The sequence below is a fragment of the Sphaeramia orbicularis genome, chromosome 10, assembly GCF_902148855.1.
Source record: "Sphaeramia orbicularis chromosome 10, fSphaOr1.1, whole genome shotgun sequence".
In the NCBI taxonomy this organism is placed as follows: domain Eukaryota; kingdom Metazoa; phylum Chordata; class Actinopteri; order Kurtiformes; family Apogonidae; genus Sphaeramia; species Sphaeramia orbicularis.
This window is the reverse complement of record NC_043966.1, coordinates 33205956-33229049: the sequence shown is the minus strand read 5'-3', so window position 1 is coordinate 33229049 and position 23094 is coordinate 33205956. Positions and strand designations below refer to the sequence as shown.

Genomic DNA, 23094 nt, shown 5'->3' with positions numbered 1-23094 from the left:
TAAATCATGTATTTTCCTATATTTAATTCACAGATCATGTAGATGTTCACAAAAACTCAGAGTAAATTCAAAGTTAATTATATCAAAACCAAGAAAAATTAAGAAAAATGTACTTTTTCAGCAAAGATATTGCTAACTGAATGTGTCCGTCCACTGTCATTGATCCAATTCCATGGGTTTAACTGGTGAATCAATGTTGTAGAAGATGACGATGTTTCCATGTTCACTACTGAGCCTCTGAACGTCGAAATGGGTCATATCTGATGACCATAAAAAGATGAATAACTGCATTTTACACCAATTATTTACATGTATTGATAGAATTAGTGGATCAACAGGTGTTAAACAGTTTATATCTGTAGATGGTTTGTGCCGCTGGTGGCTGTTTGGGTCTTTATGGGTTAATATTATATGCGTGAAATGATTGTATTTAAAAATTGCTTATGCATTACTGAGAATGCAAAGTTTTATTTTAAAGTAACTATGGGTATAAAATAGAGAAATATGCAACGACAGCTGAAATAAGTTAATGCATATATGTAAAAAGAAAATGCATATCACACCAGTGTTGGATTGGCGTGTCATCATTTTTTTTATTTTTGCATTCTTATTCAGAAATCAAACAGTAACAAAATGCAGCATGACTGTTTTTAAAGGAAGACATGCAGTCACAGAACCCAAATAAAAACCTTATACTAAAACATTAAGAGTCAATAGATTCTTCTCTGTGTTTGAGGACGTGACAGAGGTGACCCAGGTTGAAACCAATCCATGACAGCGATAGGTTTAATCCCGCTGAGGGAGGCCAGGTCACCATGTAGCAGGTGTGCCTGTCACTCAGAAGACACACAGAAGAAGAAGTAAATATTTAGAAATGTGCTGATGCTTTTGGCCTGCACGTCGGGAAACCAACAAACGATCTGCAGTGTGTACAGAAGGACCTGGCCAGATAAAAATGCTGCAAATGTTTTTTCAATTATACATGTAATACAGAGTCAGACTTAAATCTTACTGCATTCATCGTGTCAGCATGTCAACCTGTTCTTGGGGACTGGCCTGATTTTTATAACAGAACATTCACTTTTTTTTTCATTGTTTTTATCAAGCAAATCAAGTTTTAGATAACGTCATCAGAAATGGAATGAACAGAAGTGCAAATCAAGTATCAAAAAGGAATTTCAGGATTAAAAACAATGTAGAATATAGCAAAGTATGTATGTGAATTAAATACGTCACTCCTCTGACCCTCTTTTTTTCCACAAACACTGATTAGTTCACATCTTTCAACATTCTGCCAGCCTTCCTTCCTATGAAAACTCAACATTTTATGTACCCTCCCTACTTGCATGACATTTTAAACCTCATCAAACAGGTACTTATCGAAAATATGCTAAACTGCTCCTAATGAGAGATATTATCAATATAAAAAATGACTGTGGCCAGCAAAACAATACACAGACACACATACTTCAATGTCTAGTATCAATAGTACAATCAATATGCCATTTAATTCGCACATGTTGACATTTATCGTTTGTTCATTAAAATGTGAATGACTGAAGATTAATACGATACTCTCAAAAGTTTTTCTCCTAATAAAGGAAACAGTGTTTGATTAAGCGAGTGCGTCAATGCCCCATCGAACCCCTATATGATTCTTCATGCTCTGTGCTCCTTTCCTGTCTTTTGACCATCAGACTGTAACATTTACATTCAATGAGCTAATGCATCACATAAAGCAACATACATATGTGTTATTGGCTATTGCACAGCATTATTATGCATATGATTTACTTTCAACAGATTAAAACAGTGAACGTTTTGGTCATGTATGATAATGTGAAAAGATGGGGGGGGGGGGGGGGGGTGCAGATATTGTCTACCCAGTATATTCTGTAAGTAAATTCATTGTGAACTGTAAAGTTTAATTCGATTCATTTTCAATACAGGACAAAGGGAATGCCTTTAATTAAAGTACTGTACAGTCTAAAAAGCTATTTACACCTCTTTTTTCCATGCATCCCTTCTGTCTACCATCATTTTTATTCCTACTCTCCCAGCTTTCCCTATGTCAGACCAGCAAACGTAATGATAACTTACAATGTATAAGACATATAACGTCCTGTGATAGCGATAAACATTTACTGAAGTATTATCTAAATGGAATACTGACAATGAAGGCATGTTTCCTGTGAACATATAAAAAGTAAAACATTCATTCAACATGAATTCAAATATCTTTGGTTTTTCTGAGTATGTATAAAGCGTACAAGCCAAAGCAACTGCGTTATGTAGAAAGCTTGTTCTTGTCAGTCCATATGATGGGTGTGAGTCATTTAAAATACAACATAATAAGTGTTTACTATTAGAATGAGTATTCAGTTACAGAGCGCTCAGCCACTGTAAATCATACATTAATCAGACCCTCACAGATCAGTGGAGACTGTGCTTCTCTTGACCCTCAGGCTACCACCCCAGCCCCGGGGACAGGTGTTGTAGGAGTACAGACCAGGCGACCGGAGGCCAGAGTCTTCAGACTCAACTGAAGCATCAGAGTCAGTGAGGGAGCGGGTGTTGTACAGCCTCACAGGAGAGCAGATCCTCTGTGTGGGGGTAGGAGGAGGACTGGTGAAAGTGGGGGACTGGGCTCCCAAGACCCGTGGCTGGAAGGGGCTGATGGGTGGTTTGTGACAGTCAAACTGTGGGTGGGAGTTTCCGACAGGTGAAATAGGTAAACTCTGACCACTCAGTGCACCAGGGGAAGCACTGTTTTTCCGTTTGGCTGCGTTAATAATGTTTTTCGCCAGGAGGCGATGGTTGGCCTTAGAGTCTAGGTTATTCACTGTGGGGGACATGCAACGACTGTCTTTAGGGGGGGAAACAGGAGAGGAAACATTTGATGTGTACAGAGGTTTAGTGGCGGGGAATGACAAACTGGTCTGAGACAGAGCAGGAGACTGACACCGTGAACCCCAAGGAGAGACAGGTGATGAAGTAGTATGAGAAGGTCTGGATGTAGATGTTGAAGACTGGCTCACCATTGGTGATTGGCATCTTGAACCCCAAGGAAGGGAAGGTTTTGAAGCAGAAACTGAAGAGATGGTTGAAGGCTGAGTGTTTTGATTAACCATGGGAGATTTACATCTTGAACCCCAAGGTGGAGAGACTGGGGAATTGGCTGTAGATGTCTGAAATGGTCTAGATGCTGAAGTGGAGCTGGCAGTGGAAGACTGGATACTTTGGCTCACCATGGGCGACTGGCATCTTGAACCCCAAGGAGGGGTTGAAGTTGTAGATGTTTGGGACGGTCTGAAAGTGGGGCTGGGGATGATGGTGGAGGACTGGGTATTGTGGCCCACCATTGGGGACTGACATCTAGATCCCCAGGGAGAACATGGAGAAGTGACTGTTGGTGTTTGGGAAGGCCTGGATGAAGAACTGCAGGCAGCACTAGAATACTGGCTATTCTGACTGACCAGAGGAGATTGGCATCTTGTACCCCGGGGAGTTGATACAGGAGAAATAATTGAGTGGCTGGAGCTGGAGACGGTAGTGGTGGGGCGGAAGGTGGGAGTCCAGGTCCCAGTGGAGGGGCCCTCTGGGCTGCTGAAGCGCCTGGTGAAGCTGGGTGTTGTGGTTGGCGTGGGAGTCTCAGTGGGGGTTTCAGCAGGGGAGGACTCCTTTGGTGTCTGTTGGACCATAACAAATATTATTTTTAGACAAGCAGCAAAACTCAAAACACCTGTCAACAAGTCTTAGTAACAAAATGCCTGTAATGACTTGAATTTTTTAAGTTTTAATGAACCATGGATTAAGTTACGCTCTGCAAAAACCAAAAACTTACTGTACTTTTTCCTGTGCACATTGTCTGACCCTAAACATCTTGCATAGATTTTATTTATTTATAATAAGAGAAACTGTTCTAATACAAGGGTATTTATGTGTTTAGTCAGAGCCGAGTGCTGAGTGGTGAATGTGTCTCTTCACTAAGCCTCAATACCAGCACATATAGGCCTGGTCTTTAGTGTCTTTCTCAGGTTACTGTTACGCTAACGTTCCTAAGGTGATTAACCTTTACAGGGATATGAAGTTACTCGACTGAAGCAGGGGCTGAGTCCATTTCATACTCATGCTAATTAAGGACAAGTTATTATGAAAACAGCCTTAAGTGTCGTAGACTGAACTGCTAAAATCTTTATTTTCTTATGATATAGTTTACAGGTATGTACTTTTCTGAATGTCTGCCAACAAGCCTAAGGGTCATGACTCAAATTCTCAATAAGTGTAAAATAGGCAATAAAGAGTGATTATTTATGATCCTTAAATATCACATACTCCTTTTAAGCTTCATTATGTAATCTTTAGTGGCATCTGGTGAAGTTGCAGACTGCTACACTCTGCCATCACCTTCACAACAGACCTTCATTAGAACTTTTTTTTTCTGTCATGCACTTTAAAGTTGGGTTTTAAACATTATGAAACAGCAAAAAGACCAAAAGTAAGTCCATTCTGAGCTACTGCTACTGTAGAAACATGGCAGACTCTTTGTTGGCAACATGTTCTCTATGTAGAAATAAACAGCTTATTCTAAGGTAAAGAACATTTTATGCAGTCTGTGTCTAAAGCTGGATATTCTTAAAACTTACACACTGAAACTTTAATAATGACATCTGTCTCCTGTTGCAAACTATCGATTACTGAGTCAGCTATTGACTAGGACATGAATAACTAGTAAGAATTGAATCAAGAAGTGAAGACTGAAGAAAGCCAGAGAAATCAGGAAGAAAGAGGTCACAGAAAGTGTTAGAATAAAGCTTTAATCAGAGAATGAAATGAAAGATGCAGCTAAAGACACACATCAATCAGAACAGATGTGACAACAGCAGGACAGAGTAGAGAATCAAGGTTTCTGAAGTGAAACAAGGAGAATAAACCTTGAAGTCTGAAACAACCGTGACTGATGATGTCCTCTGGAATTACTACTTTGCTAAAACAATGTAGAGTTTGCATGTAGGTCCATGATGCAAATTAGTATGCAGTCTGCAGATTTAAGGCATCAAAGAGTCCAACTACATGCTATATATTTAAGTAGAAAATGACATGAATAAGAGAAAATTACCCCAAAGACATGAAGACATAAAAGCAGCTCTCTTGCTGCAACTTTCATGTCAGTACACAGAATTTCATTGCAAATCATAGATCATAAAGCAGATGCCAGGCCATCTGTTAAAGTGCTTTGTAGAGCAGCATCACCCTGGTGCCCACAGAATTGCAAGACAAAGTGGAAAAAGTGTGAGGTTGTTTCTCTGGATATTTTAAAACATACTAAAACCTCATGCTGAAATGTGGGTAAGGCAATGCATCTGACTACATTAAGACATGTTAAAAGTGTAATTATTGCTTTTCAGGGCTGCTGCAGTGGAAAATAACCACTTAAAGTATATACCCTTAGCAATATGTATAAATTATTTTAGATGATTTATAAAGGCAGACTTCATTGTATGTTTATTTTACACTTGCTTTTGTTATACATGAATGTTTTATACTTATAAATATATATGACAACTCAAACATTCCACTCATAAAAAATCCTCTACCTAAAAGAAATACTGAACAGAAAGAAGGCACAAGAGGCACAAGAAGAAGAAGAAGAAGAAGAAGAAGAAGAAGAAGGGAAAACTTGAAGAGAAAGGTGCAGTTTTACACAATTTAAGTTGTGGTATCATCTCTTCAAATGATTTTTAGAAACGGTAGAATGAAGGTCTCCACACCTGGCCTTCAATCCCTGCTTTCTTGGCAGAAAATGTGGGTCTCGGTGCCTGAACCCCTGAACGAGTAGGGGTCACTCTCTCTGGAGAAAAGGCAGACATAGGAGAACTGATCCTCTGCGGCCCAGAGGCCAGATCCGATGGATATCCTCCTGTAGGGCTGAGAGGCAGCTGAGGAGACATGCATGTGGCATGGAAGGGAGGAAGTGGGCTGCTGGGTAAAGAAGTCTGTCTGGAGAAGGACTGAGCTGAGATCAGGTTCTTAGGCTGCGGTGCTGCTCTGGGTAGGGTACTAATAGGGTCCTTGATTGGTTTAAGGATAAAGAGGGATGAGCTCAGCTGGTACGGTCGGTGCCTCGACAGGTCCATTTCTATTTTGGAGCAGCCGTTTTCCATGGGAGGCGGCTCTGGGACTGGCTCCGGTGCTGGGGCTTTTGGCTTTGGTTTTTGCTTGATTTCTTGTTGTGCCTTTAAGTTTTGTGAAAGCTGAGCACTCATGTCAGAATTCCTAGCGATGGCCTTGACCCGTCCAGGCATATTTGACGGGTACACCCAAGATGGTGGAAGGGACATCGTTGGAGAAGGAGACCTCATTTGTCCTAGATTCTGTTTCTCTACAACATATTTCTCCATCCGGGACTGACGCTTGGCGAACAGCTCCGCCCCCTTCCCTGATACATTGGTGAGGGTCTGGTCTGGTCTGTGCTCGATCCTGGGTCGAGCTCTGGAGCTCCTCAGAGAGGAGGCCCATTCTGGAGCTTTTGCTTCTTCAACAGCTCTTTCCTCATCTTTTGCAAGAAAGTTAGAGGCTTCTGCACCCAGAGCCAGTAACTCCTCCTCGGGTGCTGGCTCAGGTACAGATCTATTTCCGTGTTTCTTCCTTTCATCGACTCCCTGCACAAGAGAGAGTAGCTCAGGGTTTGGAGCTACCACTGGCTTCTCTTTAAATGTGAACATAGACTTTCTATTTGCCCTTCTGGCAGCACCCTCCTCGAGTATTCCTGTTTTGATTGGTGTTATTGATTTCCTCTCTGAAATGGGCTGAGGAACAAAGGTGGATGGCTTTGGGGCTGTGGGAGGGCCATAATGAGGCATCGGAGGGTACTGAGACACAGGAGAAAGAGCAGGAGGGAATTGGGATGCAGGAGGGGATGAAGGACACATGACAGGAGACATCGGCGGGGGACTCGAGTAGTAAGCATGCGGGGGTTGGTTTGTAAAGGCCGGTAGGGGAGGAGTGGGATACGACGGAGGTGGAGGCGGAGGGGAGAAGGCTGCAGATTGGGCAGGAAGAGAAGGGGTGGCATAAGACGGAGCAGGAGGGATGTCCATGACGGGGCTAAGTGCCTCCGGAGACTGCACTGTTGGCGGTGAGAAAAAGGGCCTGGCAGTTCGATTGATGATGGCGGTTGCCTGCCTGGATGTGGACACAGAGGCCCTCTCAGGTCCAGAGGTACTGTGGCAGCCATTAACGAGCTTTCCGGCGGGATCTGGCCAAGTGTGGCCCCCATTTATCTCTGCTTCCCCCTCGACATGCCCTATCACAACTGGATCAGTGTTATTACTTCCACGGGGAGCTTCATCCTTGAATGTGTCCTCATGCTCCTCATGGATTTTATCTCTTGCCTCTTCCTCTTCTTCTATTTCCTTGACAGGCAGAAAATGTCTCTCTTGGATAACACAGTTGTCTGTTTCTTCTTCCTGGTGGAAATCCTTACCTGGCTCTTCCATAATATCACTAACTGGATGTGACACCCCAGGTGATAAGCAGAGCAGCCTGCTGGAGCTATTCTTATAGTTCAGGTCTCGATCCTTCTCCTCACTGCTCCTCTCTGCCCATGATAGCTTGTTAGATGCAGGGTTGGATATCACATTCTCCGCCTTGTCCTCCTCTGACCCCTCTCCACAGCTTTCCAGTGTAAAGGCGTTGACTCTCTGCCTGCGTCTGTTGAAGAGCTGAACGCCTCTGGAACTGGAGTTGGAAGGAACGGTGAGCTGAGCGGCGATGATCTGACTCCTGACTCGAGCCTCCTTCAGCTCCTTCTCTGATAAACTGGCGCTCCGGGTCAAATCTGAAGCAAATCAGACAGGGACAGATGGCCATGGTCAATTAAAGAAACAAACGATTTCATCTCTTTTTCTTTAACAGAGATGTTTTATTAACAGCTGAAAGAGACTTGGCAAGCTATGCCAACTGTTTAAACAAAGACAACTCCCACCACATCTCATTAAAACTAACCAGACTGCTTTTATGTACAAATAGAGGGCAATGACACATTTTTAACAAGTCTGGGATTAAATATTCTGTTTGAAACCCACATAATTGTTTCTGCACCATATGGTTTTGATTGGTCTTTGCTGTATTCTTAATTCCATCCAGTGTAGCAGGAAAAATACAGCTTTGTGGACACTTAACTCAGCAAACTGTAGCTGTGGGCAAAAGACTAGCAGACATAAGCAGAGAGGCATTTTCAAATAAACAGTTTAATACGCCGTTATACACTGATTGTGCAGTTTTGCTGATTGCTTTGAAATTACGTGATAAAATGCATCTGTGTTGACACCGACAGTTTGTTTTCTGAGCTCAAGTGCTCCATTCCAGGCAGTGAAGCTATTTCCTCTGCCATCTGCAGTAGTCCCTCCCTGAGCATTCCTCCACCGCTGAGAAAACTCCCTGCCTGAGCTTCCAACATGCCTTTGGTTTTTCTCCGAAGTTATTATGTGAAACGCTGCAGCTCGCCCTTTGAAAAGTCCATTTTAAAGTCCGGAGCTTCCAAAAATGCCGTCTTTTCCACTGTCTATAAACATACTAAAGCTACAATAAAGTGTTCCCATCTTAAATATAGTGACTACATCATGGTTCAATTAGAGAGGAAAGGTACAGCTCCAGCTGTTTTTTCCAACTAAACTTTCAAAGGAGAATAACTCATGACGTTGGCGCTTTTAGAAGATAATTAATCTCATTTCCATTATTCATATTAAACACAGCCTCGAACAGCTGGCACAGACACCATCTCCTTTTAACGAGGTGAAAGATCAGGACAGCTACATTAGCTACTCGCTGTAATCATATGCCAATCACATTAAAATCAATCTTCTGTAAAGCTATCCTATAGATCTAATGCTGCATGCACTTTTCCTGGCATGGAGTACAAAGCATGTTCAAGCACCCACAAAAAGGAATAATGTGCATCTGCCATTGATTTTACAGACTTAAGTCTACCCTTGGAGTAATTGAATTAACTCATAGTAAGGCACCCAGCAAAGTTCAAAAGCATATGCATAGTTTTTTCAATTATATGTGCTGTTTAAAGAGGGATTATAGCATGTTTGGATTATGAATATTGGCAGAGTAGTTACAAGGAAGAAATTATACCCCTTCATGATTAAAGTGGTTATGTCTGTGTAAATACATCAGCCTCAGCGATGTTATCAATCAACCTGACACTTCTGCTTTGCTCACCACACAGTGAAGACAGAATATGAAAGTGGAGTGGATACAAAGTGGAGATGTATGAAACACATTAGAAACAATATTTATCGCATCAATTTGACAAGGAAAAAAAAACATAATCGGCACAACCTTTTAAACAAGCAGTCCCCTCACTGATATTGACACCAGCATAAATCAACTTATTCTATAGACGGCTACAGAGGAATGAACCACACAGGTAGCCCACTTACACTGCACTTTCAGCCTGTCAGTGTGGGTGGCATTATGCCATCAGAGAATCCACTATGTCATTTATTAGGCATTTTATAATTCAGGTTACCGGAATATACCAGAGCCAGTGGGGCATGAAATGAAATGTCCTGACTGTAAACATACCTCTAGTAGAGGCTACACTGCTTATTAAGTTACAGGCAGGTGCAAATCCCATCTCACATCAAGATTAAAATAGTAAGTCTCTGAAAACAGGGATCCTTTTAATGAAATATGAACTTTTGATTCTTCTAATAGTCAGATAAAGAATGATGGAAACATAGGATAATGCTAATAGATAATAGATACAATGTTGCTCATTAAAAAAAAAGTCAGCCAAAACATGAAATACAACTTTAAGATCTGCTGGTTTGTTTACAGTGTAACCTGCAGATGTTCAAATGCTGATCCCATGAGGAACTGATCACAGATAAAGCACTCAGTGAAGTTTGGGGAGTTCCAAACAGCAGATTTTATCCTCATCTAGACAAATACTGCACTGTAAGCAATTCATAATCAATCGAAAAAATAGAAAAATTTTTAGTTGCAGGCTATAGAAGCTCAGTTTTCCTGAAAGTTTGCTTTATTCACCCTGATGGGTCGCCTTTTGTGCCTATCCTTACCTTCTGAAATGTCAAATATCAGAGCTCCGCTGTTTAGTTGTACTTCCACAAGACTTTTCAATTTAACTGCGTCTGTTCGCCTCACACCCCCTCTCTGTGGCTCGGATTTCTTTTACTTTGCAAACAGCGCAGTGAAGCCCCACAGCGCACATCCACAGAGGAGGAGGAGGGAGGAGGAGGGAGGAGGAGGCTGGAGGCTGAGCCGCCTGTCACTCACCCTCCGGCTCTGTTTCCAATGTGCACCAACACATGGACACGCTCCGGTTAATGACAAAACTCACTTCAGCAAGACAAAGTATTGACGTCTGTGCGGCTACGCTTTGTTTTGACAGTTCTGAAGAAGTGTCCAATCAATGGCAATTATTGAGCCGCTTATCTGTCTAATGTCCTGAAGTGTCTGACCTCTTGTTGGAGTCTTTGATGTGGAAAGTGAACCCACAGACACTCGAGTTCATGTGTGTGGTGGATTAGTGAGAGTCTGACTCCACAGATCCAGATCCTGACCTCTGCTGCCCCCTGCCCTCTGCAGCATGTCTGCATTACACCCAGCACTACACTGGAAAAAATAAGAAAAAAACAAAAAAAACAAAAAAAACAAAAAAACAGGCCCACTGGGTGGACCTAAAACACATGCAGTAATCCAAGAGCAGACATGGCCAATAATGAATAGAAACTTAAATGTATTTAACACAAATAAATTGTATATTTTACATAATCAGATCATTTTTAACAAGAAAGTTTGACTAAAGCTTTCAGTAGTCTACAGTTTTTGGGATATTACCATATCATTCTGAGACTCAGACAAGTAAAAGTTTGAGTAAAAGTAAAAACTTTTTACACTGAATAACTGCCTTGATTTGAAACAGCATGATGCAACGTTTTTTTTTTGTTTTGTTTTTTGTTTTTTTTTAATGGAATGTCCTTTGCAATGGACAGTGTTTTTCTTTTCTTTTCTTTTCTTTTCTTTTCTTTTCTTTTCTTTTCTTTTCTTTTCTTTTAAACCTATAAAACTTTTGTCCATTACAGAGGACAAAAATGCATTGCTGCTTATCAGGAGGCTATTTAGAATAATAAGGTTAATTAGAAAACAAATGACAGGTTTTGGTTGATGTTTTCAAGACAAGCAAGTGTCATTACATATATACTGTAGTGGAAAAAAGCTTTTGGACACCCTTTAAATTTGGTCTCAAATATTATCACGATTATCATTTTTTGTGTTTCAAAAGGCGTGACTGTATCAGACGAACATAAAATGTAAATGATTTTCTTTAAAAAAAAAAACAAAACAAAACACAAAAAACAAAACTCAGTTCTCAACCTGTCACGCCCTGGATGTGTTTCATTATCTTGCTGAAATATTCACTTTTGAACTCAACTGAACAGAGCATGTGCAGAAGGGAGCATGTGGGTTTGGAGAATGGAACAATATTTGGCAGAGTTCAATGAGAGTGATTCTTTTTGTATTATATTATAAATGCATTAGATGTCCAAAAACTTTTTTCCAACCATTATACATAGACATGTTGTTAGCCTCATAGCATAACTGCCCAAGTCGTAGCCAATTTACTTGGGAAAATACATTATTCATATTTGACCAAAGTCACTTTTATTTGTTATGCAGTTGTTGTTGTGTTTGTTGTTCGAAGTAGAACTTGTAGCTTAGAGACAAATATTCTTTTTGAGTAATACCGATTCTCTTATTAATTAATAAACTTCGTATTTTGACTCAATACTGTATCTTGAAAACTATAGCCCACCAGCACTTTTGACTTAAATGTTGTATATTAGTGAAATTTATTGGTAATGTTTCATTTACTTTATTCTGGTGTTTAGGACATAGATCAGTGTAATTAGACATTTAGACAAATGACTGTTTATATTACTAGGTGGATCTATAGATCATATTTTAGACCACCTAGAGCGACAAATAACTTTACATTTTAATACATTTCCAAGAAACTTGAAACATTTGAATAAGATCATCACTATCTTGTTGCGATTCATTTATTTCTACTCTGCTCAACCTTTTTCATTTTTCACAAGATTTACATCAGTTGGATAAACTACTTGTAACATATATGGAATGGATGGAGGACATTATTTTTCTTACATCAACAAAGTAACATTATTTAATACTTACTCATTAAAATTTTCCAAAAAAGCAACAAAATGAAGAAAATTATTAAAGCGAATGACTTTAAAATGAGTAAGATAAATCAAACTCTCTCATTGTTAATTAGATTGGATCAGATTACATATTTAACCTCCTGAGACCCAGCAATGCATTTTTTCCTTTGTAGGGAACAGAAGTTTGACAGTTTTACTTAAAAAAAATGCTGTCAACTGCAAAGGACATTCCATTAAAATAAATAAATAAATACAAATAATTTTAAAATGTATCTGAAAAAACTGTTGCATTATGCAGTTTCCAATCAAGACAAATGTTTAATGTAAAAAAGCTAAAATTTTCACATTCCTCGGTCTCAGGAGCATATATTATTGCCCATAAAAGATAGAATAATTCTGTTTTCATTCCTCTTTTTATTCTTATTTACACACATTAGTAATGACCTTTGACCAGGTATAATGATTATATAAGTTACACTTTTTTTTTTTATAAAGAATAAATCACATTGTCACAATCATTTCATGAAAGGAGGTAAAAATATTTTATTACAATTTTACGAACAACAGTGTATAGTAGATATAGCTTTTGTACTGAAATTAGTTGAAATGTAATCGTTCATTGATTTAATTATGTTTAGTTCAACTTAATGCCTTACCTTAGTAAATACTTTATAAAGGAAATGTTGCATTTATTGACCAGGCATTGATTCAGCTGACTGTCACTTTTTACAGTGAGTGTCTGATTTTACTTTCTCCCTGAGTGTCTGGCGTTGTTGGACCCTCCAGGCCCAAAACTTCAACCTACAAGGGCAGGATAGGAATTTCCTGTCGTCCAACAGAGACAAAACTTTTGGCAGTGATGCAGCAGTGTCCACATCACATTGTTTATCCATGTCCTTTTACTCCCCTTCCACCTCTTACATTTTTACCTCATCCCTCTGCCCTCGGTCCTGTCCCGTCCTCCCAGCGTGGGTGTACACAGACAGACCCCCCCCCCACACACACACACACACACACACACACACACACGCAGACACACACCCCTGCCCCCTTCCCACAGCAGGGGGATTTAAGTCAGGGGGCCAACCGATGTATTTGTGTATCAAAGGTCAGATTACCCTGTCGGATGTTATCTTTCTGCGGGCGATGACTGTGGGGTGAGCGGGATGACAGCACCGGCCCCCATGGGTGATGTGTGTGAAGCCGTATGGACAGACAGGGATTAACAAAGGTCCTGGGATTTGACCAGACTGAATGTGACCTAAACTCTCTGTGGATCCCATGGGTGAAATAAAAGACCAGTACTGAGGTTGAAACCAAACTGTGTCCCTATTGTTACTATTCATGTTAGGAGTCATCTCTGCGGAGGTGTATGCATCTACGAGCAGTGATTCTGTGTTGTATTTGCAGATTTGTGATGCATTCAAGGAAACTAGTGTGTATTGAGTGATGGGAATAATGCTGGGAGTAGAGAAAGGAGTATTTTTTTAATACATGTAGGGCATATTGATACTTTGGCTTCAGTTCTGGTTTGTGAAAAAGACTTTATCAAAACTAAATTTCCAGAAAAAAGTTCGATTACACATCATATTTTCATCTACTTTGCATTTTTATACCTTCAAAGCAGTTTCAAAACATAAAAAATTAGTTCAATGTTTCCACAAGCTGGTGTTTTTCCACTCAACATATATTTACCAGACAAAAACCACATGTTGAATGTATCATAGTATTCTATATTATTAATAAATACAAATGTGTGTGAATGCAATGACACTGGGGAGATTCACTCCTGACATACAGGGTGGGGAAGCAAAATTTACAATGAACATTTAGTTGTTTTTTCTCAGCAGGCACAACGTCAGTTGTTTTGAAACCAAACATATATTGATGTCATAATCATACCTAACACTATTATCCATACCTTTTCAGAAACTTTTGCCCATATGAGTAATCAGGAAAGCAAACGTCAAAGAGTGTGTGATTTGCTGAATGCACTCGTCACACCAAAGGAGATTTCAAAAATAGTTGGAGTGTCCATAAAGACTGTTTATAATGGAAAGAAGAGAATGACTATGAGCAAAACTATTACAAGAAAGTCTGGAAGTGGAGGAAGCAACAAAAAACATACCAAAGCTTTTATTAAAGCTCTCAAATCCAAAATCCTAAAGGATCCAACCAAATCCATGAGAAAAATGGCAATTGAACTTGAGGTAGACAACAAGACTGTTAGAAATGCAGTAAAATATGATTTGAAGATTTAAATTCTCATGACTTTCAATAAACTAACTGGTCATACACTGTCTTTCAATCCCTGCCTCAAAATATTGTAAATTTTGCTTCCCCACCCTGTACACATTTTCAGTTCTGTCAATCTAAGCAGTTCAGGAGGCGTAAAGTGGGGAAACAAGTCATTTTCTGTTGGAAGCAGTGTTAAATGTCACTAGGGCTGCATGATTTTGTGGAAAAACTCACAATGCAATGTTACTGTGATTTGCTATTGTTGTCAAGGTCAGTGTCAGAGAATCCAGAATATAACCATTCAACAGAGGTAGTGCTTATGTTGGTCTGCTTTACACCTGGTCTACACACTGCATGACCTTCACTGCTTAATCAAATACTCATTAATCATTTCTTTATTATGTGTGTATAATAAGCAGAGTTCAGAAGAGGATGTCACATTAAAACATGCTCATTTTTTTATTTAATTCAGTTGCAGCCTTTTGTAATTCAGTAATTGCACAGGGTGGCATGATCTATTTGTAATGTGCAGTATCCTCATGCACTTGACTTTTCAACGCCTGTGTAATTATAGAAACATAGAGAAGAAGTAGTGTAACTGTTAGCTATTAGGTTCACCCAGATTGAATGTATGATAGTGTGTTTTATTTAATAAGGCAGCTTTCGATAATATAATGATTCTGAATCCCTGTGTCATGATACGTATCACATTGCTTTAGTTTAGAGGCTTTCTATCTACCAGGGCGTCGACAGTATAGCATTCTTTGGTGGCTGTTGTACTTTCTCACACTCCACTATATTCCTCTGTATCTGACAGATCTGTCATACACGTCCCTGAGGGAACTGTCTGTCCGGTTTAGTATGTATTCTATATTGTGTGTAACTAACTTTCAGGTGTTATTATAGACCGTAAAAACGCTTCCTTTTTTTGTCCTTCTTTGGAAGTTGACAGCTGTGAAAGTAAAACGGCAAGACTGAAGAACTTTCCACATAGCTTTTCCCACAACTTCACCCATGATTGTCAGTGGCTGTGACTGCCCTTTAGCTGTGATGCATGATTGCATTTCCATAGCTGTTAGGGAAGCCTGTATCTTTACGGCATGGAAACAGATGTTTCATAGATTCTTTGTCAAGTTGCTCTAAGGAGGCAGGGCCGCCTGTTTTCTCTATTTTCTACCTACTCCACTTTCTCCTTTTTCAAGTCATTGTTTTTACTCTGAGGGTGAATCATACTGCACCATTAAAGCAACACAAACATGTCAGTAGAAAGTTTCTGAGGAATAGAAATGATGCATTTTCTTTGGTGCTCCTTCAGTTTCCCAAATAAGGAGCAAAAATGCCAAATAAACAAACACTTACTTGTTTTCCGGCTCATCTGTTCTTTGTTGAATCCTGTCTTCTCCCATGATGCATTGCAGTCTGTCCCTGGAGTGTGCACATCTTGCGTTGCCTGGAGAGGTTTTCTCAATCCTCCTGGACTCCAGCTCACCCCTCTCCTGATAGACGTATGTCCCTTCTCCATTTCTATCGTTACTCCAAACAAAATGCTTCTGCTGCAGAAGAGACAAAAGCCCTCAGTGGGGGGGGGGGGGGGGGGGGGGGGGGGATCTGAGTGTTTCGTTCCAGTCAGCTCAATCTGCTTTTCTGATAAGATGAAACTGTCGCTCCGTTGCTCCGGCTGGACGCAGGGAGTTTTAGTTCTTACTGGCAGACGGTGAATACGTTTGGAAATACAAGCAAACACATGAAAAGGACAAGAAAAGAGAGCTCAACTTTCCAGGTTACTGCTTCTGGTTATGGCCTCAGATTCAGTAATACTCCTCTGCAAAACGTCCCGTAGTCAGCTGAAATTTGATGGAAGAAGTGCGCTCTTGCTTACATGAAGTATTATTCCCTATCTAACAGGACCTCCCAGGAGGGCCAGCTCCAAACGCTCTCTGGATGAGCTCCCATGGATGGCTGCCATTAAATTGCACAATTCTGTAGTGCTCTGTTAGAAATTGGACAAAAATGCTGAGAAATACTCCCGTCTTCTCTTTTTTTTTTTTTTTTTCCAGATGCTTCTCTTCCTCTTCTTCTATTTTAGTCACCAAAACATGCCTTTCGTCTGCATCCCAATCTCCAGCCTGCAGATTATTTTTCTTTGAAAGAAAAGGATCTGGTCTTTATCTCAGAGATCATAACTTTACAATGAAGTGAAGGGGGACTGTGTATATGGAAGCTTCCTGCTGTTTGGTGAATGCGAGGAATAACATTTGACTGAGAAAAGGTCATTCCAACGTTTCGATTGTACTCAGACCTCCAAAGTGTTTCAGACTTGCTTTACTCGGGGGTTCTGTGTTGTGTCTTTTGCATAAAAATCCAGACACGGCTTCTGCAGGCAAGATAGAGAATTTGCCTTTTCAGAGACTTTAAATATAAAAAAACTACAGCTGAAAAGGAACCCTCTTGTTTTTGCCAGCTGCTTTAATACTGAAACTGATCAGCTTTAGTCATGAATTTAAATGAATCTGCTCCTTTTGCTCAGATTTCCAGTCTGTTTCTTTTACTCTTAATAGAAAAGTTTGACGTCTTTCTTCTGATTCTTTTTAGTCTTAAGCGACTTATGTATGAATCGATGAGGGGAAAGGTCACGGTAGGTCATCTGCTCCCATTACTTGTCCAGAACCCCCTGCAAAAAAAGAAAAACACATATTATAATACAGTTATGCAAATGTCAAAACCATTTAAATGAACCTTTCTTCAATGATCGTTTTAAAATGTGGCATTTACAAAGACAAAAGCAGAGCGTAACATTTGCCCACAACCTTGGCAGACCGCAACCTTGGCAAACGCTGGCACGGGAATCCTACTCAATTTTCAATCATCGCCTTTTGTGTAATAGGCTGAGTTTTAACCCATGCCTTTGTGCTGAGTTTAAAGTATTATCTGTGATGATTTTTTGGAAAGTGGTCCAAAAGCCTTGACCTTTGTGTCGACAGAGAGTCTGCACTTTTTACAAACCATAATGGATTTTTGTCTGAAAAAAATATGTGGTCTGGGGAGCATTTTAATATACTCTGCTTGGCTCTTCTAATACTGCAAATGACCACTGGTTTACTTCCTAAATGTATCCATCTCAACTTCTATCCACTTTTGAGGCAATAAAAGCCTCATTCTTTGTCTTTAAAGATGAAGATCAGGCTTCTCACTATGAACTGTGGTCAGGATGAAAGGCCGAAGACGGAAATGAGGACACGCCTTTATAAGAGTCTGAACGTGATAAACTGTGCTGTTCCAAAGTAGGAAGGAAAGTCGCAATTTAGTAGGAATTAAATAAAGAACATTTCAAGTGAAGCTGTCAGAGAAAAATGCTTTATCTCCGCTTCTTGGTTTGTGATGCGATACAGCTCAATGCAAAAGTGAATGTGGATCAAAGACCGTCTGCACAGCTTTACAGTAAGAACATCCTCCAGTGACATCTGTGGCGTCTCTTCGTCTTTATCCAATAAAGTGTTTCATTAGATCTGCAGTGTCATGTTCCCATTTCAAAGCTACAAGGACCCACTGGCATGGCTTGTAATGATAAACCAATGTTTGCATATCCTTGTCCTTGATCAGACTTGCCCTCTCTTGAAGCTGATCATTTGTTGTTGTTCGTGACTCACCACTGTAACACTCATAAGTGGGAGGATTTTGCAAAAGAACCAAGCAAATCAAACATAATCATTATTTTTTAACCGCCTTCACAGAAATTCCTCAGAGGCAAAGCAACACTCAACGTTTCTCAAGGTGAGCGAGAACTGAAAAAGGGCCAGATCAAGTGAAAGTGAAGATTAAAAAAAGAAAAATTTAAGTTTCACTCATCATTTCTCAAATAGGCTCATTTTTTAGCTTAAGAACTCCTGTTTACAAAAGATATAACTGATTATGTAAAGTTATACTTCTGACATAAATGTAAATGCACTATTAACTTTAATAATAATATTTTTTCTTGCTTGTGTCAGATGATATTTTAAGTGTGTGAATCTGTAGGATCTAATTATTCAACAGTCCAAAAATATAGAAAGGTTATGTACAATCCAATTATTTGTGAAATATGCTCTGCTATTAGCTGTATGTATCACTTCAGTTGTAATGTTAAATAAAAGTTTATTAGCATATTTGTAGTGTTTTAGTTCCAGCAAAGTCTTTTATTATTACTGAACAAAGTTACAAACTGCTGTTCCAGTGTCACAACATATTTGTGTTCATAAAAACTTTATCCAATATTGATCACTGTAGTTCAACATCATAGCTAAAGCCCTATGTTTCATTTAGAATGAATTTCTTATGAGAACAACATGTTTTGTACATTTGTGTAACATGAAAAACAAATGATGTTCATTTTGAGTCCCCATGTCACACAGCAGTATTTTAAGTATTTTTACCCCAAAATTTTATTTCTGTAAATTGTAACACGTGTCATGTGAAAGTACTTACTGAGACCTATTCATACATGTATTAAACATGGAGATAAGTTATTTAGTTTTCAACACAGAGCTTATTGAACAGGAAATGTGTCCCTGTGTCACCACTTGATCTGGCCCAAAACTTTCTTTGTGCATCCCTTGAAGACTTGTGTTTTCTGGATCTGCCTGACAGCTGAATCATGACAATCTGTTACAAGACAGTTCACCGGCCCTTCAGCACAATCAACCCAAACAAAACACGGCCCCACCTCCTCTCAGAAAAGAAACAAAAAATCCTCTACAGTTTAGCTTACTGGCGTGATTGTGTCAAGTGAGAAGAGATGAAGGCGGGTATTGTTTAGACACCGACAACAGCTCTTTGATTCCCGCAGATGTGTGATCCACGTTGAGATCAATCTGGATCTAATTTGAAGGCTGACACCGTCTGTGCACACCACTGTCCTACACTAAAACCCTCTACATGTACTGTCTTTGTTAATCATAGAAGCTTCAAGACTTCATGTTTACTGTACTCAATGAGACCAGAGGTGAACATGTGTAAACAGCCAGTTCTGACACTGATTCCAACTGACAGATTGATTAAAATATGGTTTGATCACCAGCTTTGATCAAGTCTGCAAATATTTATTAACTGCTGGACACGGAGCAGATGTAGGATTGTAAAAACCAACATGGGCAGAAATGCTGACTCCAGCTTGAAAAATAAAACAGCGACATATGTGCTCATGAAATCCTCATCTGCCTGCTTTCATCCTCCCCAGATTGTATTTCTTACAAACTTCTCAAACCTCCTCTGCTCCCACTGATCCTATCTTTTTGCCATACCTGAGATCTGATGTCATTTCTCCTCTTTGTCCTCCTCTACCCTCCAATTACCTTGAAGTTCAAAGGTATTTTACCGTGCCCACCTGTCCCGCTCCTGCCCCACACTGTGCCCCCCACTGACCTCAGTGATTACCACCAAGGATATCATTTACAGTCGGGCCCGTAGGCCACTTCAGTGTCTAATCACAGAGTTCCTGTACATTGTCAACATATGATGGATTCTTTGGCAGGCAGTGAATCTATCCCATTGCTCTCAGCTTCATGTCTACCGCAGCAATGATGCACAAAAGAAATGGTTTTGGCAGCCGTACAAACTGTAATCATTCATTTGTCCCTCATGGCCATTGTCCTGTTCATTTATTACACATCTGCATCATTATCCAACTTGTAAAAGGCACGTCAGCTCCCTAATAACTCATATATTCTACTGCATGGAGTTTGACCTCAGGTATGGCATATGTACATCATCAGCTGCTCTGTGCACACATGTGTTGAAGGATTTGAGATGAGTAGATGTCAGGTGAGCATGCACTCCACCTCCTGTAAGACTTTAAAGCGTATCAGTTTCCGGGCTCATAATGAGGCATCTGGTCACGACATTGACTAGTAAACTTTATGACTGAAGCCCTCCAGGCTGAGCTGTGATGTGTTTGCTGTCTACTATCTTCAGGTTGGAATGCAGGAATCATTCAGCCATTAATGCTAAAGGCTTTAGCAGGGCTTTGTGCTTTCTCTCAGCAGCTCAGACAAAGAGGCATTCAAGAGCTCTTGCAGAAATAATTTTAGGTAGTGCTCTAAAATTGGCATTTCTGCTTCATAATTCCTCACACGGTCGTGATAGTCAACATGCCTCAGCTTGTGCTCAGGTGATGACTGACATCTAAAACACTGCAAAGTACAGACCTCATGTCAGCTCACAAATGTCTCTTTCTCTGGTCTTTGGAAAAACCTACAGGTACAAATCATAAATCATCTAGAGGAAAACATTGTAATGAAGTGTCGGCTTCTTGTGCAACCCATCCTGCTCTCTCAGTCACAGGTGGGGAACTTCAAGAGGTACAGATAAATACTTGAGGTGGGTGTGTATGATCTGGTGCCAGGAAACATCATCTATAACAATCTGAGTCATAATATGAAAACTGTTAGGTTTCAAAGAAAGGAAGTGCAAATACACTTGAAACATGTACAATGTGTGCAAACAATGGCAAAATAACTGCCATTATTTGTACAACTGCCGTAATTTTTGGCAGTCACAATTTACATCAACATGTGACATAATTTATGCTTGTTATTATACATCTATACCAGTTATATGGGCTGAAAATAGGGTCAATAAGGTTTTAAAGTAATGATCAATGGTCAGGTTTGTGCATTTGTATTTGTAAACACTCAGCACTCAGTATTCCTACACTGTGTGTGACCCTGATATGCACAGTTTGAGCCCATGTTTACACCTGAATCTGACTGGACAATGACAATCCAAAGCAAATTGTCCTATCAGAATCATTTTATTGTATCTTTTCTTTACAAATGCATGCACTTGAAATACACTAGTACACATTCATTTTTCAAGTGACCAAACTACACACTTTGGAATGATGTGTGTACAAGCTCAGAATCACACTGCCTTTAACTTTTCAGCCCAAAAAGTTGCAACAAAGTCAAAGGGATAAACCCTTTCAGTGTATATGATGACATATGGTTGGACCAGACCTGCAGCTGCCCCCCTGTAAAGCAGTTAATGGGCCTCACCTGTTGTGTTAACAGGAAGCAATTACTTATATAAGTAAGTGAATACAGTCTTCAAGCCGGGTATTTAATTGGATACACCCTCTAAAGTTTCTCAGTGCAGTTCAAGTCTATAACCTGGCTACACACCAGGCTCCACAGGCAGGACAATAGGCTCAAATATCAGTGACCACAGTGCTAATGTATCCAGCCAACCCCCTCTTGTAAGTCTGCAGCCTGCACCGAGGGAAAAACAGCGGCCACAGATGTTTGTCATCTACTCAAACAAAAGCTTTCAAAGTTTCCCTCCTCTTCTGCTTCACTTCACCGCATTCATTCCCCCTCTCCAAACAAAGATAAACTCTTACCCCGTGGAGATAAATATAATGATCTGCAGGTGACAAATCTGCAGAGTCTGGCAGCGACAGATTAGATTCCAGTCAGTATTCCTTCCTGTTTGCTGTGTGCTGCTTTTGTCATGCTGCTCACCTGTACTCCGGTGGGTCTGGCTGTGAGGAGGCGAGTGTGTGTACTGCCCCTTTTCTGTTCCTAGGACTCCACACACACACCTCCCCCTTTTACCTCTCCTCTTCTCTCTCTCTCTTTCTCTCTCTCTCTCTCAATTGAAGCAGACGAATGTTGGGGGCGTAAGGGGAGGGGGTCAGTTGGAACACAGAAGGCTCTTTGTCTGGGATCTTTTCATATGGTTTCCTTCAAGCTTGCATACTGAACACATTATGCTATAATATATTTTCATATTCAGCACAGGGATGTTGGGGGGACCGGTGGGCCTCACACTGTTCTCCCCCCCCTCTTTTTTTCCTTTTTTGACCCATTTTCCCGCCGTGCACATCAGGCGGAGAAATCTAAATAAAGAGTGAAAACTATGCAGACAAATGTAGACTAAGTTACTGCTAAAGCCACAGAATTTGCTCATGGTATCCCCAGCTGCTGATTTCTAATAATACAACTCAAACACTGGAAATAATTTCCAGTTGAGACTTCTGACAAGACAGATAGAGACTTCAGAGAGCTTTGTGGTTGGTCAGGGCTGCTATATGTCACATCTATATTTTATGTACACAACTTCTGGTCCCTGTGTGGGGCTGATGATTATCAGATTAGGATGACCTGCCTTCCAATAGCTATAATACGCGAATATTTAGTACACCAGGAGGAATTTCCTAAAGTATGTCAAATGGATGTTTTAATGCATTTTGTAAGTATGATGTTTTGAGAATTCCTATCCATAAAGTAAGAGGTTCAGAGTTCATGATGAAATGTTATGTCCCAATTCTATGCATATTGCATTCACCAGCATGTGCTAAAAGGAAAAACAAGGAAAAAGTGTCTGATTTGGAACGCAGCCACATCAGATGAGACAGCACTTATTTATTCATGAGAAACTGGATGCTATAAAATGTAACTTGCATTTGGTTAAGCTGTAGTAATGCAAAGCCCAACCCCTTGTACAGGACCACAGGACCTTATTTCTGAAAAAATATGAATGGTGATCAATGGCAGAAGATAAGTCATGTTTTTATCACATTTGAACTATACTATTAACATGTTTTTTTAAAATACAATTTCTCACGTCGGGAAAGTTGCTGTTTTTGGTGTAGACACCTAGC

General features: G+C 40.1%; 1 protein-coding gene across 2 annotated transcripts; it reads right to left on the bottom strand.

The window, feature by feature from the left end:
• Positions 1-1056: 1056 nt before the first annotated feature.
• Positions 1057-22007, bottom strand: synpo (synaptopodin). 2 transcript variants are annotated; one of them, XM_030145905.1, is made up of 4 exons: positions 21953-22007; positions 15819-17130; positions 5772-7840; positions 1057-3689 (listed from the first exon to the last, which is right to left on the bottom strand). In XM_030145905.1, the coding sequence occupies exons 2-4, from the start codon at positions 15979-15981 to the stop codon at positions 2427-2429; spliced, it is 3495 nt and encodes a 1164-aa protein (XP_030001765.1). In that variant the 5' UTR covers positions 15982-17130; positions 21953-22007; the 3' UTR covers positions 1057-2426. The 2 variants fall into 2 exon arrangements, with proteins under 2 accessions (XP_030001765.1, XP_030001764.1); XM_030145904.1 differs by having other exon boundaries at positions 21832-21982.
• Positions 22008-23094: the final 1087 nt, after the last annotated feature.